This window comes from Cajanus cajan, chromosome 11 (assembly GCF_000230855.2).
Source record: "Cajanus cajan strain Asha chromosome 11, NIPB_CcT2T_4, whole genome shotgun sequence".
Classification (NCBI taxonomy): Eukaryota; Viridiplantae; Streptophyta; class Magnoliopsida; order Fabales; family Fabaceae; genus Cajanus; species Cajanus cajan.
Genome location: NC_138527.1, coordinates 40,864,941 through 40,882,695, shown reverse-complemented (window position 1 = coordinate 40,882,695; position 17,755 = coordinate 40,864,941). Strand labels below are relative to the sequence as shown.

The following is a 17,755-nucleotide window of genomic DNA, read 5'->3' as shown; positions in this document are numbered from 1 at the left end:
CTCTAAAATGGAGGTGAGACCTATAAAAAGATTTCGATATCTAAATTAGTTCTTGTATGTGTGAATGTTTAATATATAATATACGTATCTTGATGATGCGAATATCTCATTGATTAAGATATTTATATTGAATATCTATCTTTTTGATGTGTCAATTAGGAAATAATTTAATCTTTTAACCGATATAATCGAATAGTTTGAGGTCAAGATGAATCTCAACTGATATTAATATGATGTCATGCATTCGATGTAGAGCTGTTAAAACGGTTAGCCTGACCCATGTAGGCTGACCCACTTTAAATATGGGTCAACCCAACTCGGCCCATTTTTAATTTTCTCAAAAAAATTTTAGCCCGGCCCGGCCTTCCACGGGTTAGTGAGTTATACAGGCCAGCCCACCAACCCACCAAAAATTAAAAAAAAAACTATAAAAAAAAACTAAACTTTTAAATTAATTATAAATTAACATAATAATTATAAAATTAGCATTATTAATAGTCATAAGTCATAATCATCATACAAAATTAAATATAAATAATGATAAAAGTCTAAAATAAAATTTTTCAATATCTCATCATATAAAATTAACTACAAATCATAATTAAATTTTTATTATAAAAAAAAATTGTGGTCTAGTGGGCTACCCGACCCACTACGGGTTTAGCCTGTGTCGGCTGGGTGAAAGTGGGTTACAAAACTTTCATTTTTTTTTTTCTCAATCTGACCTATTTTCAAGGTGGGTTAAGTTGGCTCACTAGTCACATCCCATCTTAAGGGCTGTAATCCGATGTTACCGACTTGGTGTGGTCGGTACAAATTGATAAATTATTCATTTCAAACTTTTCATCCATTGTAGACTAATAAGGTTTTTCATACGTAAAATAATATATATTAATGATTGAGATGGAAGTTATACAAACGATGGTACGTAGCTAACTAGATCACACTGCACATCCAAATGGACAGAGTGCTCTTCTTTCTCTCTCTACAATTTTACCATTCAAAAAATAATAATAGTAATAATAATAAGGACGTAGTTTTAACTCCACCAAAATATTCGGGGAGGAAAAAATAATTAAGTTAAGTATTTGTGCATGCGTTGAGAGTTGACTTGACGACCGGGCTATCGTTCTTCTTGTTCACGATGATCACGAGAGGATAGCCGGAAAACCCAATTGGAGAGTGACTTTCTTCTTGAAGTTCTCTTGCTGCAGGCGTTGTCGTTGGACTCTGCTGCGACGAATGCCTTCAAGCGTTTCATGGCTAGGTTTAGAGTATCTTCGGACATGTTGGCGAAGCACATGCGAAACCATCCAGGTTCGGTACAGTGGCAAGACGCGCCTGGTGATATGTTTAACCGAACCTCGTAGAGTATCTTCTTCCAAAGGTCCATCTCAGCTTCGAATGTGTTGGAATGGAGAAGGTGACTCATGTCAACCCAGCAAAAAAGGCCCGCATTGTTGGTCTTCAGGCAGCTTATGCCTGCTTTCTGTAAGCCCGAAACGAGCATTCTCTGACGTCGTTTCAGCCTCTTTTGGTTCTCAGAGATGTAGTTTTTGGTGAACTTCTTATCACCCAGCATGGCGGAGAGGAGGTACTGAGTTTGTGATGAAACCAAGCCAAAGCTTGACATTTTCGTCGCAGCCCCTACAACCACCTCGTTTTCAGAGTAGATGGCTCCCACACGGAATCCTGGTAAACCCAAGTCTTTGGAGAGACTATAGACAACGTGAACTCTGTCCCCAACTGGAACATCGCAATCCTTAAGGTCGTTTCTCTCCTTAAGGATTTCCATGACGCTCACGAAGCCTGGGGAGCTGTAAACGGTGCCGGAGTAAATCTCGTCGCTGATTAAATGCATGTTTTTGTCCTTGATGAAGTCAATGAGAAGGTTCAATTCACTTCGGGACATTGTAGTGCCTAGTGGGTTGGAAGGGTTTGTCACCAACACGCCTTTGACTCTGAGGTTACGCTTCTTGGCGTCTTGATAAGCTTGTTGCAAAGCCGGTTCAGTGATTTGGAAGTTATTGGAGCTTGTGCATTGTATTGGAACGATCTCCACCCCAGTTCGCCACTTGAGATCTCTATCGAATCTGCACAAGCGCAAGCAACATCAGGGATATGTATGGGGAACATAAAAGTACTACCACGTGGGTGTGTGTATACATACTAGGATATTGTATTTTGTTACGTCAAATTTTGAGATGATAAGATCATGTTGAAATAGTGTATTTGTCTCTCTCCTAATAGACAATAAAGAAGACTTATTAGGAGAGACAGATTGACGCAACATTTAAACGTGATATGTGTCATTTTGATGAGATGAATCATGTTAGTTGAATTAGTTATATTTATTATTGCAAAAGGAGCATGCATAATGCTATGCAAGGATATAGAAGATGAAGTAAATACGCACCCTGGGTAATAAGGAGTGGGAAGGAGGAAGGCCTCTCCTTTTTCAGCGAGGCAAAACATGAGGGTCTCGTTTGCTGGCGTGGAACCGGCAGTTAGAACAATGTGGTTGGGATCAAAAGTGACTTTGTTTCCTCTAATCTCTGCCATGAAGTCTACCAATTCCTTCTTGAAGGAAGGGAGGCCATGGTAGTCCTGGAAGAGAGCAAGCTCTCGGAATATGGATTTGCCATTGCTTTTGAATCCAGGCACGTCAGGGTTTTTATCCAGCCAAGACTCAATGAGATCGAAAGAGAGCTGAAAAAAATGACAAAATTTCATTAGCCCACCACCTTAATTAATTATTAGGACGTACATTACTCAATAAAGCCTGATAAGATGGCATGTCCTAGCTAGATTAATGCTGCGCAAAAGCGCACAGTGAATTCTGCTTTGTTTGTTTTCTGTAGTACGTTTTTTTTGTCTTTTTGATTTTAAATAATAGAAGGTGACTGACTATGCACCCCCAACAATATTGCTGCGTAGACGAGAATTGATGCCTAACCTGATTCTCTGCAAGACCCATCTGAATAATTCCTTCGGGATTCATAACCTCATCGTAAGGATTCTTCTCATATTCTTGCCATCCTAGGAAGTAAGAAGAATCTTGGCCGTGAGAGTTGCATGTGGCTTTCGTAGACAGCAGCTTCATTTTATTTATTTTTTTTGTGGTAAGTGGGAAATGATGAAGAGGAAAGAAGTACAGAAATTAAATTGAAGCGCGGAGAAAAGGGAAAAGGGTGAAGCAATTGTAAGAGTGAGGAGGGAGAAGAAAGAATGTCTGGGAGGGACTAACTCTTCTTGATCCTTTGGTACTGAAATGTTGTTGAGATGGATTGGTGGGGGAAGTAGTACATTAGGGTTGTATTTATATGCGGAACCAAATCCTATTGGCACAGAGGGCCACGTGATGCTGAATATAACACTTTTGACCAAGTATACCCTGTCTATCTGCTAATGAGAAGAGGAGGCAAATCCTCACGCGCTTTTCCACCGCCCCATCATGTCACGTGACACCACGCTCCCACGCATCACTCAATATTGGTCAGCTGCTAAAATATTATTATCACTATTCAAAAGTGCATACCAAACGGCAACACCCTCGCGTGGGATTTCAACTTTATGTAATGTTATATTTCCTTCTGTTTCTGACATTTTTTTTTTTTTTTATATTTTGAGAAAAACTAAAACAAATGTTATAAATATAACCAATGATATCATTAAAATATAAATAAAAATTCATCAACTAGCAATAAAAAAAAATAAAGAGAATTATATTGTATGAATTATAAATGAAGAAGTTGGTTAGAGTGGAAGGGGTAGTTACGTCAAAAAAACACAAAGAAACAAAAGTCATGTAACTTGATAGGAGGGGGATATAGTAGACTTTACCATACCGACAGCAAATCACATGGAAAATGGGTCAGACGGTCCAGCAAAGCCCTAGGCTATGCCCAACAGCATGGACCACAATGCTCCCTGGTTGCACTATCCTCCATCTAGCTTTGTCGCCCAATTTCTACGATTATGTTTTAACCTCCCACAATCACCTCTCTATGTTTCTCTCTGATTCTTTTCTTAGCTAGCGTTTTCTAATCTTTTGTCACTGGCTCAACACGTAAGCATGTAACAACTAAATGATGTATCAAAATGATTCGTCAAACTTAGCTCTCTATATTAATAGTAATACCATGATAGTGGATTTTAACCACACTATTGCAAGCAAATAAAAGTTGCATTTGTAAGGAGTTGCTCCGCGTTAATGTTAATGCTCGCTTAATTATAATTTCATTTTCTTCTTCATTTATTCCTTTCACATTTAACGTGTCTTAAAAACAAAAGTTGTGATTGGATACGGAAATAGGAATAAATTCATAAAATACGGTTGTTGTTTATTTTCCTCTACGAAATTATAACAAAATGGTGACAATGATGATTTTCTTTGTATGTGAATCTAAAAAAGTATACAAACATTCGTTGGATCTTTTGGTATATTTAATTGCAAAATTTGATGTTTTTATTGAAATTTAATTTTAGAAAAATGAAAATTTGATATTTTTCTTCTATTAAAATGATATTTGAAAAGCTAAAATAATTGACTTTTTATGAGAAAGTAACAGATCTATTTTTCAAGTGAGCACGAAGATTAATTAAAGACATTCTTAATTAGTTACCACTAATTATATATAAAATATATCAAAGTTTATTTATTTTAAATATAATTATATGATTATATATATTCTTTATGAGTCATTCATCTATTCAACGTAAGACTTTAAATATGGGTAACAATTAGAGATGAGTAAAATATATATTTTTTACTCGATGTGAGATTTTGCTTTTAGAAACAATTATAGTAACATTTTTTAAAAAAAATATTGCAAAATGACCTATGTGACATTATTTTACTCGACATGAGACTTTAATTTTGAAATAATTGAAAAGAATAATATTAAAAATAAAAAAGTTGTTATTCTATATATAATGACATTTTTCAAAAAAAAAATGTTACACAATAACCAATTTATTCAATATATATATAGTAACATTTTAATAAATATAAAAAAAATGTTGCTAAAGAATTAAAATCTAGTAGTGTTAATTTTATATTTATGGCTAAACACAAAAAATATTTAATTTAATGAAAAAGCTGACTTTCTACCATATGGGGGTTGAAAATTATGTGGTTGTCCTCCATAAATCTAGGTTCCATTTTTTTTATCCACTATTATTCTTTTTTGATCCAACAAGAGGCACCATTTATTTTAATTAAAGGAAGGAAATTAAGTTTATAAGTTTTATAAATATAATGTCTTGATTTAAAATAAAAATAAATAAAACAACCAATTTTTACTAATCGATCACTTGTAAATCTTAACCCGTTACCCGCCCTTAGTTTCTAGCTACTTGATTTCATGATACTATTCAATTCAATGTGCTCACATGTAAAGGTGAAATGAAAAAGTCGCAATGAGAAAAATAAATAACCTATTTTGAACCGCTAGATGCCTTTTAGCTCTAGTTAAGTAGTAGAATTAAGTGAAAGCGTTGATCCATTTTTAAGTAATAAAGTGGTTACAGTGATTGTAATTTATCATTTATTTTGATTTTGTTAAAAAAGAAAATGTTTGATGCAAAGAAAGCACACCTAACTTGGTCGGTATACGTAAGGTAGTTAACTGGTAACTGCGGATCCACGAGTTACCCCGCTCACTGATTTGCATAGCCCCGTTTTCTTTTCCTTTTTTTCCCCTCTTTCCTCGTAATTTTTTTTATAATAATTTTCTCCCCTCTGTGTTTAAGTTTTAACATTGTTATTTTGTTTTGACTTGTAAGAAAGGTGAAAGACAACTAATGATGCATATAGCTTTCTGGCCTTTCGAGGTTGAGGTGGGTCGAGTAAAAGAAACCATGCTGAACTAATAAGTAATAACCCAAACTAGCAGCTAAAAGCGAAGACCGTAAATATACGTATAAATAATGTTAAATAGTTTGATCATTTTATTTTATTTTATTTTGGGGGAGGTCTTTTGCCCACAATGCTCCTTCCCTCCTACGTCTTTTGCTGCAGTACGTACAATACAACTCTTTCATGATCAAAAGGATATGGAATAGAGTTTAAATGATAATGATCCATTGCACACTAAAATCTGCTTAGATATATGGATTCATATAATTTCGTATAAAGGCATGATAATGATATTTTTTTATAGTGTAATAACAAAAGAGTGTTTGTTTAAAAATTACTAATGATATATATATGCTAATTTGCTTTCCAAACTTGAAAAGAAAATTTTGGAGATTGGAGGGAATTCTGTAGCCATTAATTACGTTGATTTGAAAATAACAGTAAACGTTATTAAAGTTTATATTAAGTTGACTTATAGTTGTAATAGTATGGTTAAATTTGTACACTTATAAACAAAATGAGAATATATACATACGGAGTAATTATATTTGACATTTTGAAAATGAGTTCCATCTCCGACCAATTCTGTACAAGTTTGTGAATACTATATGTTCTTACCGGAATTTGGTCGTAGGGATGGTCTGCCCAGTAAGATCAGTGAGTCTCCTTTGCTTGATGTGTTGGTGCTCCAAGATGGGGGAGGTACCTGCAAAAGAGACTCCGATGCCAAAGTTAGGGTTTGTATGAGTATGAGTCTCGTATATATAATGCACATACCTTTGTGTGAATTAGGGTTGTCTTGGGCCTGAGATAAGATATGATATGATACGATATCATATAATATGATATGATCACGTTGTGACATAATATGGTATAATTGGATAACGATTTTGGCCTGGGACGAGATCTCCGGGCTCGGGCGTGGTCTGTCCGGATTCCGAGCTGACGTTGTTCAACGCGTGCCCGGGATGACCCTTATAATGTCAACCCGGGCTGAGAGCCCGGGTGCGAAATACGGTCAGTACACTAGCCCCCCGAGCTCCGAAGGCCGTAGGCCGAGGAGTTAAGGTCGGGCTCGTGAGAGGAGAGGTGGCTTTGCGCGTACGCTAGCTGGAGGCTCGCCACGTGTCGTGACTGTTCATGCTCTGGAGACGTTTGATTGACGTATTGGGGGCAGTGACGGTTTTTTAATGATGGTTTGGTAATAAGTGTGTCGTCGGGTGTGCCTTTCAACTGACACGTGTCGCGTCGGTTTTGAATTTCGGGGAGAGTTTTAGCCTTTCTCTCTTCTCGCGCCTCTTCCCTGTCTTTCTTCTGACTTCTCGAGTACGAGAGCTTTTCTTGGTTCCCTTTACCTCCTTTCTCTTTTGCGCTTCCGTCGTCGTCGTCGTTTCCGGTAGTCCCTTCTTTGTTAGGGTTGTTTTCTGAGGAGGAGCACCAGGTACTTCCTTTTTATTTGCTTCTTCTCTTTTTTCATGGCCGGTGGAAGTGGTGCCGGATCCTCTGCGTCTGCCAGGGGCAAGGCGCGTGGCAAGGTGGTGGCCGCCGGAAGGGTCACTGTTGAGAAGAAAGATTCGCCGCCACCTAGGGGCCCAGAGCCGGGCGTTCCTGGTTACGACTGGGTCAAACGCGAGGTGGCCGAGGCTCAGAGCATTTTTCGCTCTTTCCTCGAAGTGAATGCGTTTCGGAGAGCGCATAGGGTTTGCGATTCCTCCATTTCCCACATGATTCGACTTGAGCCCTGTCAGGCTGATGAGGGCGTGTATATGGGGAGGTCTACTGATCCCCCTCATTTCTATGTATATCAATGCTTTTTTAGGGATTTGGGTGTCTGTCTTCCTTTTACCCAGTTTGAGTGCGATTTTTTGAATTTCATCAACGCGGCTCCTTGCCAGTTGCATCCCAATAGTTGGGGTTTTTTGAGGGCTTTTCAGGTCCTGTGTACAGTTCTAGGTACAGAGGTGTCTCTTCGCGTCTTTCTTCATTTTTATCAGTTGAAGATGGGCGTTTCGCCTTATGGCATTTTGTCCCTGAGTGGGAGTAGGGATGGGGGCTTGTTTACTCCCTACTCCCAATCGTATAAAAATTTCAAGCAGGAGTTTTTCCGGGTCGCCCTTGTGGGTGTTGACCCTTTGGAAGATGAGGTGTTCTACTTCGGCGGTTTGCCGAGGTTTCCATTCTATTGGTGTCCCAAGCCGTCCAGGTTTCACGGTTTGGGGGATCCTAAGGTGACGGCCGCGGAGACGGCCGCCATCAAGAATCTTGTCGCACTCCCTCGTCCGTTGGATTGCAAGCTCATCTTGTCGCTTGCGAATTCGCCTTTTAGGGAGAGGGGCCTAGAGAGTGAGTATTATGTGCTCTGGTAGGTTTTTAGGACTTGTGTGGTTGCCGGTTATTGATGTGTTTCTATTTCTTTTCTGCAGGCATTATGGGCAGAAACTTGTGGCGTCAGCTTAAACACCGCTACAATGTTTCCGAGCTCGAGGTTCCCGAGCCTCCGGAGGAGGATGCTGTCTCCCTAAAGACCCACCGGAAGAGGAAGAGGGGGAAGGAGGAGGTCGAGGGGACCTCCGCTTCTCACGATGTCGAGGAGGTGACCTCCCGGGTTGTGGACGCTGTGGATCTCACTGACAGCCCTCCGTCCAAGGAGGCCTCGCCAGTGGCTACGGCGGAGGTGGTGCAGGGTGTCGGGCTTACTACACCGGACGCCGAGGTGAGTAGCTTATCATATGCACGCGTTTTCCGTGTTAGTTCCCCGTCTTTGTTTTTTGAGGCGTTATGGATCCCTTTGCAGGGCGGGGTTGGCGTTGCTGAGGTGGAGGTCTGCGTTTCCGAGCAGACCGTCCAAGTTGCCAAGGTGGTAAGTATTGTCTTCTCGGACTTTTCACTCTGGCTTTTTGCTATGTTGCCTGGCTGTTTGATCTGGGTGATTTTTTGTAGGCAGGAAGTGCCTCTGGGCCTGAGCTGCAGGCGGGGAAAGCCGCTGAGCCTGAGGTGCAGGCGGGAAAAGCCGTTGAGCCTGAGGTGCAGGCGGGAAAAGCCGCTAAGCCTGAGGTGCAGGCGGGAAATGCCGCTGATCCTGAGGTGCAGGCTTCCGGGCTGGCCGCCCAGGCTGCTGGGGTGAGTCTTGTTTTTTGTTTTGTTTTGTTTTGTTTTTGTGGCTTTCTCGCATGTCTCCTTATCTATTTGTGATGCGGGACTGGTGTTTGCAGGCGGGCTCATCGCAGGGGCCTTCCCGGACCCAATATCTGTCCCATCGCTTTGGGAAGGGGATAGATACGGTGCGGCTGGATCACGTGAGCGCGTCCGCCGATATGGATTCATTATGGAGCGCGGGGGTGACCGCGGAGAGGTTCTTTCCTCAGGGTTCGTTGAGCTCCGAGGACCAGGGATTGATTGACAGGATCGGTCCCGAGGACAGTTTTGATGCTGCCCAGGTCATGCTGTAGAGGGTGATAGGCATAATGAGTCACTGGAAACCCAAGTGGGGCCAGCAGCGAGAAGACTTGGCCAAGCAGCAGCAGGAGTTGGCTAAGCGGGAGCAGGAGCTGGCCAAGCAAGAGTAGGAGCTGGCTAAGGTGAAGGGTCGGCTTCAGCCATGGAAGGAGGCGGACAAGATCCTGAGGGAGGATAACAAGACTCTCACCGCGGCTGTTGATGAGGCGAAGCGGCGGGAAGCTGAGCTCCGGACCGCGCGTAGCGACCTTGCGCGGGTGCAGAAATCTCTTGAGATTGCATTGCGGTCCAATGAGGCTTATGCTTCTCGAGTGGGGGAGCTGCAGGGGCTCGCCGCTCTTTCTCAGGCGCGGGCCCGTTCTTTGGAGGACGAGGTGACGTCCTCCCGTGACCAGGTGCGGGTCTTAGAGGATGTTGTGACCTCTCTAAAGGGGGAGTTGGCAGCGGCGGCTGAGGAGCGTCTCCGCAGTGAGGCCATTCTGGATGGTCGAGAGGATGAGATTGCTGCGCTGAGAGCAGAGCTCGTGGAGCTGGCAGCGGGGAAAGCGGCCGTGGAAGGACGGCTCGTCGAGATGGAGCGCTCCGTCGTGGCAGAGCATAAGAGGGGCTTTCAGAAGGCTGCCCGTCAGGCACGACTTCTTGCTCCCGGGTTCGACTTCTCCTCGATGCATGTGGAGAAGGTGGTCCGTCGTGGGAGGATTGTTTCGAAGGACGATGTTAACGACAGTTCCAGTGAAAATGCCTCCGCTTAGGTTTTCTTTGTAATTTTGGTTTCCTTTCTCTTTGGCGTGAATTGATGTACTGAATCTTGTGAACTTTGCTTGTATACATGTATGCATGTTGCTCTATTTTGTTCGTTTTGGGTTTAATTTTGGTTGTTCGCGTTGTTTGAAGCGCATGTTTGGCGTCTGTTATATGCCTTTGTATCGGGTGATACCTCTTATCTTGCGCTAGTGACGTCGAGGTTCGAGGTCGGCCTTAGTTGCTTGCTCAGTAGGGTTTTTCGTGGAAGTTCGGACTCGGCCGTAGATGAATGTGTTAAGATTCGTATTCGATCTCAAATTGTGACTTTGTAATTGTTGTGAGAGTTTATAAATGACCCTAGGCTGGAGTCAAGGTCAGAATTCAATCCTAAGTTGGTCGTGCCGGGGTTCGAATTCGACCATGGTATCGAGAGCGGGGTGTGCTTTGCCAGGGTTCAAAGTTGTCCTCAGGTTAGTGGTTTGGTATCGACCTTTAAGGGAGAATTCGTGTGTGTGTGTTGAGATTCGTATTCGACCTCGGATTTTGAATTAGGCGACTTGGTTAGGTTCGGACTCGACCTTTAAGGGGGAGCATCGAGGCTCATACTCGACCTTGTATGTTAAACGAGGTTCGGGCGTGACTTCGAACTTCTGTTTGGGTGAGTGTCTCTGTAGAGGCTTGATGACCTTGATTTATTAGCGTCGAGGTATTGCGCTGACCTCAGGCCGGAGTGTAGTAGGTTGGATAAGTGGTCCATGTCCGCCCTTAAGTTTAGGGTCATGCATGTTTTGTCATGGATCAAACTCGATTTCGAGTATGTGGTCGGGACTCGACCTCCGAATGAGTTACTAGGGTTCGACCTTGACTTTTGACAAGAGCGTCGAGGTTTGCACTTGACTTCGTAAATTGCGAGCGGGTTCCATTAAGGTTCGGACTCTACCTTTGAAGAAAGCGTCGGGTTTCGTACTCGACCTCGGATTTGACGTTTGATTAAGGTTCGAACTGGACCTCAGATTTTTGCGAATGAATGGGTTAAGGTTCGTGTTCGGCCTTTAACGAGAGTGCTGGGGTTCGTGCTCGACCTCGGGTTTGCCTTTTTAAGGTTCGAACTCGACCTTTATCAAGGATACCGGGGTTCGTGCTCGACCTCGGGTTTGCATTTTTAAGGTTTGAACTCGACCTTCTATCAAGGATATCGGGGTTCGTGCTCGACCTCGGGTTTGCATTTTTAAGGTTCGAACTCGACCTTCTATCAAGGATACCGGGGTTCGTGCTCGACCTCGGGTTTGCATTTTTAAGGTTCGAACTCGACCTTTATCAAGGATACCGGGGTTCGTGCTTGACCTCGGGTTTGCATTTTTAAGGTTCGAACTCGACCTTTATCAAGGATACCGGGGTTCGTGCTCGACCTCGAGTTTGCATTTTTAAAGTTCGAACTCGACCTTTATCAAGGATACCGGGGTTCGTACTCGACCTCGGGTTTGCATTTTTAAGGTTCGAACTCGACCTTTATCAAGGATACCGGGGTTCGTGCTCGACCTCGGGTTTGCATTTTTAAGGTTCGAACTCGACCTTTATCAAGGATACCGGGGTTCGTGCTCGACCTCGGGTTTGCATTTTTAAGGTTCGAACTCGACCTTTATCAAGGATACCGAGGTTCGTACTCGACCTCGGGTTTGCATTTTTAAGGTTCGAACTCGACCTTTATCAAGGATACCGGGGTTCGTGCTCGACCTCGGGTTTGCATTTTTAAGGTTCGAACTCGACCTTTATCAAGGATACCGGGGGTTCTATTTTCGTTTTTACAGTAATTGATGCGGTAATATTTAAGGAAATGCAATGAGTGAGTGAAAAGGAAAATATTATTAGATAATCCTATCGTGCCTCGTTAAAAACCCTCTCCGTTTAGGACGGAGGCAGGAAAAGAGTGCGCGGTTTCGCTTTTACAAATGTGAAATTAGAGTTTAGGGGCATGTTGTGGGGGGACTCTTCTTGCCCTCCTTGCCGGACGCGAAGATCCTCAGGCTTTCGGCGTAGCATTGTCGAGCTGTCTTCTGGTTTGCTCTGACGGAGATAATTTTTCCATCCTTTCCTGGGAACTTCATGGTGAGGTGCGGGGTGGACACCACCGCGCCGAGATGATTTAAGGTCGGCCTCCCTATTATGATGTTATAGGAGGTGTTGGCCTCCACGAGGAGGTATCGGACCATGATTCTTCTGGCATCCGGGGGTGTGCCGAAGGTTGTGAGCAGGTCCACGTATCCGTGGGTGTGGACCCGTTCACCGGCGAAGCCAACTAGGGGCTCTGTATGCGGCTGGATGAGAGAGTGAGGGACGTCGAGCTTGAGGAAAGTTGGCCAATACAGGACGTCTGCCGAGCTCCCCTGATCGATGAGTGTCTTTTGGACTTCCCAGTTTGCAATTTCTACCCCGATGACCATGGGGTCATCCTGATTGGGGCTGATCCCTGCGTAGTCCTCGTTGGAGAAAGAGATTGGTGATGAGCTCTTGTAGGGGATTGAGGCAGTGGAATGGGTGCAGTTGATACTGCGGAGGTGTCTTTTTCGGGCTAAGCTACTGGCACCTCCTCCGGCGAAGCCGCCTGCAATTGTGTTGATTATTCCCCGCAGGGGGGCTGGTTCGGTCTCCTGGCTTATTTCAGCCTGTACTGCGCCATTGGCGTTTTGCTGAGGTCCTGTGGGTAGGTCCCCCCGAGCTCCTGATCCGCGACCTCTCCCGCGTCCCCGGCCTCCGGAGCCACCTCGGGAGCCGGGCTGTCGCTGAATGTAGTGGCCGAGGTGACCTCCCTGGATGAGTTCCTCGATGCGGTCCCGAAGTGTGTGGCACTCGTCTGTGGTATGGCCATAATTTCTGTGATACCGACAGTGTTTGGACTTGTCAGCACTGTTTGGTGTGTGGTCGGGTGGTGGGAGGTCTAGCAGGTTGCTGTTACTGGCTTCCTCCAAAATGTGGACTCTTGGGGCGTTCAGAGGGGTGTAGAAGTCGTACCTCCCGGCTCTGTTTATCCTGGCTGACTTCTTGAATTGGCTGTCGTTGTTGACTTTAACCTTGTCTTTGTGGCCCTGTTCTGGTTTAGCGGGGCCCTTACCGCGAACCTAGTCGCGGAAGGCCGCGTGCTCCTCCATTTGAATGTAGCCGGCGGCGCGGGCGCGCAGTTCGTCCATATCGCGAGGGGCGTCGCGACATAGGCTGTCGATGAACGATCCGGGTTTCAGTGCCATGAGCATGGCGTGTAGGGCGACTTCCGGGTTTAGATTTCGGATCCGGACTAATATGTTAGAGAAGCGCTCCATGAAGGCCCGTAGGGGCTCGTCGTCATTCTGTCTGAGGTTGGCCAAGGCGGCCGAGGTTGTGTGGTGAGGTCGGCTGGTGGCGTACTGTGCCGTGAACCGCCGCACCAAGGTGGCGAAACTATTAATGGACCCTGCCGGCAGTTGGGTGTACCAATGGAGCGCGGGTCCTTTAAGCGAGGTCGGGAAGACCCTGCACAGTATAGCGTCACTGTTAGTGTAAAGGTTTACTTGAGTCGTGTACGCGTCGACGTGCTCATCAGGGTCCGTAGTGCCGTCGTAGCGGTCGAGGTGGAGGGGCTTCCACCCGCGGGGTAACGAAGTCTCCATGATGCCGTTCACAAAGGGATGACGGCGGAAAGGCTCTTGGCCCTCGGAGACATGAGTGGGGGCCTTGCTGGTGCCCTGCCCTGATCTGTGTGTTGATGCATGAGACCGGTGCGTGGCGGGCTGTGAATGTGGTGCCTTGGTGGTTGCTTGGGAATGGGGGGCTGAATGCGCCTCCTCCTCATGATCACCGCTGTCGTGCGGTGGCTGGCCGGGGCGATGCCGAGGGAGCTGGGCGCGGATGCGCTCGTTCTCGGTGCGTAGCGCCGCTAGGTCTGCTTCGTTAGCGGTGCGCATCGTCGCGAGGTCATTCTCATGCTGGGCACGCATATTCTGGAGGTCGGCGTCGTGCTGTCGCCGCATCTGCTCGACTTGTTCGACCAAACGCCTCAGGGTCGCGGTATCGCTGTCCATGGTAGTTGAGTTGCTTGTGTTATCTGTTGCTCGTCTAATATGGCTTCTGGTAGAAACCATGCAGGTGGCCGATGAGAGCTTGGTCTGATCGGCCCCACGGTGGGCGCCAAATGTTCTTACCGGAATTTGGCCGTAGGGATGGTCTGCCCAGTAAGATCAGTGAGCCTCCTTTGCTTGATGTGTTGGTGCTCCAAGATGGGGGAGGTACCTGCAAAAGAGACTCCGATGCCAAAGTTAGGGTTTGTATGAGTATGAGTCTCGTATATATAATGCACATACCTTTGTGTGAATTAGGGTTGTCTTGGGCCTGAGATAAGATATGATATGATACGATATTTATATAATATGATATGATCACGTTGTGACATAATATGGTATAATTGGAGAACGGTTTTGGCCTGGGACGAGATCTCCGGGCTCGGGCGTGGTCTGTCCGGATTCCAGGCTGACGTTGTTCAACGCGTGCCCGAGATGACCCTTATAATGTCAACCCGGGCTGAGAGCCCGGGTACAAAATGCGGTCAGTACACTATACAATAGACTTCGTTTATATAAACATTACAATGAAAATAATTTTTGTAGTGACATTCAATATTGATTTTAGTGAGTAATAAAAATGATTATAAAATATTTTACTAATATTTATATATTAATGTAGTGTGAATAAAATATTTATTATTAATTATTTATTATGTTAGTAAAACTCTTTATAATGATCATATTATTTATAATGGTTACTAATATTAATTTTTGAATAATTAATCTATTTATTGATATTTTACTATTATCATTAAAAGTTTAAGAAATGATTATTAATTAATTTTTATATCATCTATTAATATACTCTTTAATTATTTTATTTATATTTGATGTGAGATTTTGATTTTTTTTAATACACACATCTCCTCACATCTAGTACTATTAAACTTGATAAAATTAAAAGGATGCCTAATTTTCATGTATTTCACTTATATACTCTTTAATTATCTTATCTTTAATCGATGCAAAATACTCTTTAATTATCTTATTTCTAATCGATGTAGAACTTGTATTTTTTTTAATGCATTCTCTCATGTCCAAAACTATTAAATTTCTGATAACTCTGATATCATTTTAGAATAGTGGGTTATGGACCTAATTCAACCCTATAAAATTGGCTTGTAAGAAGAAGATTATTTTTTACTTATATATTTTTTAATTATCTTATTTATAGTCGATGTAGAATTTAAATTTTTCTTAATAAAATGAATTAAAAATTACTTTTACTTTTTTATCGATCATTTTTAATAACTACTTCTATAAATATATTTTTAGTGACTATTATTTATTATTTATTAATATTTTATTAAATAATAAAATAGAGATAATTAATTAATTTTTTATTGTTAAATAATTGTTAATAATTAATAATAAATTTTTCTATAACAAACATTTGTCCATAATGAGAACTGAATTAGTAGCTAAGTATTGATTCTTAGTCTCATTTCAAAATTAATGCATACCACACGTTTTAACGAAAGTCTACCGTTGAAAGTCTACCGTTGAAAAAAAAATCATGAGACACCAGTTTTAACTAATATGACCATATAAACATTTTCGGATACAATTTTTGTCTGATGATTAGAGCACTTACTCAAAAAGAGAGAAGAAAAAAAAGTCATGAAATTCAATTATTTTATTGACTTCTTTTTTTGAAAATATTTTACATTGACAAAATATATATGGAAAATTATGATGTCATAAGAAATGTTCATTACAAAAGATTATTAATATATAAAGAATATTTTTTTTTTAACTTAGTCTATTTTATACTTAATATTAATATTCAATCTTTCAACAATTTAATTAAATGATAGAAACCACTATAACTTGTATAAAAGAAAGTGTTGTTCTCTCATTAAACCTTTTATTTGGAGGAAAAAACAATAATTAGCCTATTAAATAAATGCAAGGAATCAAATTTGAAAGCGACCTAAACATAGAGGAATGGGATGCTATAGAGTAAAGACAAAAGGGTTTCAAGTCCTCACCCCTAAATTGCATACCAGCAATCTAGAGATATAATGTGAATTAATAACGTTGTCCAAATACATGGACAAGCCTGGAATGAGGGTACCCCATACAATTCTTTCCGGGCAGACAATAACAAATACGGTCTCTAATTGGGGTAGAATTATCTGATTGATGCAATTGATGGCATTCTAGCTCTAGCAAACACAACTCTTAAAAACACTGTTACGGTAGCACAAAACTAAAGACATGAAACAAAAGCCTTCCAATTTTGTAACAACACCCAAATCATTATTAATTGGTAAAAATGGCAAAGCATCTACTGATCTACAATACTTTGAGTATATATTTGGATACATTCCTACAAATGTTTTTGAAAAAAAAAATCATTAAAAAAAGCTTTATATAGAAAAACTCTTTAAAATACTTTTAATTTATATTCAAACATTTTTTTTTCTTCTTTATTAGGTTGGAAATCACACAGAAGGCTATGAAAGGTTTTAAGTTCCAACAGCGATATAACCATTCTTACCGTTCTAGAATTATTATTATTTTAGAAAGAAAAAAAATCCTTTTGTTAGGAATAGGATAAAATATGTCTTACACTTCCTTAAGTTTTGATTAAAGTTAGTTTTAGTATCTCTATATTAATAAAGGTTATTTTGGATGTTGTATTTTTTGAAATGCGATAGATTTGTTTCTTGTTAGGTCAGAATAAAATATAGGATCCTTGACGAATTCTACCAAAAAAATTTTTTTTTAAAGATAACTAAAACAACTATCTTTAAAATGTAGAAACTAAAACTAATTAGTTTTAATATCTTGAAACCTAAAATACATTTTTTCATTAAATGTATGATATTCAGATTTTGTTATATGCATTTTTGAAAAAATTTCTTCTTTGAACTAATATGATATTAATTAGAGCTAATTCAAATGTTCAATCACTCATAAACATCTATTATTGAAAACTTCACATTTTTAATATTCAATTTTAAGCATGAAATTAGGATTGTTCAGATGTTTTGAATTTGTTAACAATTTGACCACTGTATATTGCTTTGTATGCATTTTATATTTTTAAAATATTAAGAGTAAGTTTGGTAATTAGGATATAATAAAATGAGTTTAAAATAATAAGAAAAAAAACTTTAATTTTATCTTGTACACGAAGTAATAAACCAAATAACATGTCGAGTCTTGAGTTTTATTAAAATAAAAAACAGAGAAAGGTAAACTTAATATAATCAAGATTTTGAAAGAGATTAGTTTCTAATAAAACTGGTAAATAGTCTTGTCAATACTATCGTATCCAAAAAAAAAAAACAATAACATGGATATCATGCATATTTGATATAGATAAATAATAGTAAGATATATAGAATATAAATTATGTTTAAGTGATAAAATTATTTTTCTTTAAAATTACAAATAGATTTTGAGTTTTAGATGTTGTGATCCAAGACAAGGTAAAATTATTCTAGTAAACATATTCAGCTGAAAATTCTTTGAATAAGATCAAATCAAAGATGAAATAGTTAAGATCATAAATAAATAAAAATTAACTAATTATTAACAATCATTTGTTTAAACATTCTAAAAACAAGTCATTCAATCAATGACATTTACCGTA

At 41.0% G+C, this 17,755-nt stretch overlaps 1 protein-coding gene across 2 annotated transcripts; it reads right to left on the bottom strand.

Moving 5' to 3' along the window:
* Positions 1 to 910: 910 nt before the first annotated feature.
* Positions 911 to 4,186, bottom strand: LOC109792173 (1-aminocyclopropane-1-carboxylate synthase 3). Of its 2 annotated transcripts, none has more exons than XM_029270080.2 (3): positions 3,844 to 4,186; positions 2,417 to 2,709; positions 911 to 2,093 (listed from the first exon to the last, which is right to left on the bottom strand). In XM_029270080.2, exons 1-3 carry the CDS (start codon positions 3,844 to 3,846, stop codon positions 1,124 to 1,126), a joined length of 1,266 nt encoding a protein of 421 aa, XP_029125913.1. In that variant the 5' UTR covers positions 3,847 to 4,186; the 3' UTR covers positions 911 to 1,123. The 2 variants fall into 2 exon arrangements, with proteins under 2 accessions (XP_029125913.1, XP_020207140.1); XM_020351551.3 differs by lacking the exon at positions 3,844 to 4,186 and adding an exon at positions 2,957 to 3,560.
* Between the last annotated feature and the right edge of the window lie 13,569 nt (positions 4,187 to 17,755).

Excerpts from the sequence above, each read along its gene's own strand:
- LOC109792173 (XM_020351551.3), bottom strand. The coding sequence starts at position 3,103 with ATGAAGCTGCTGTCTACGAAAGCCACATGCAACTCTCACGGCCAAGAT. Across the intron at positions 2,710-2,956 it reads TGGGTCTTGCAGAGAATCAG|CTCTCTTTCGATCTCATTGA; the intron begins GTTAGGCATCAA and ends CATTTTTTTCAG. Across the intron at positions 2,094-2,416 it reads CCCACTCCTTATTACCCAGG|ATTCGATAGAGATCTCAAGT; the intron begins GTGCGTATTTAC and ends GCGCTTGTGCAG.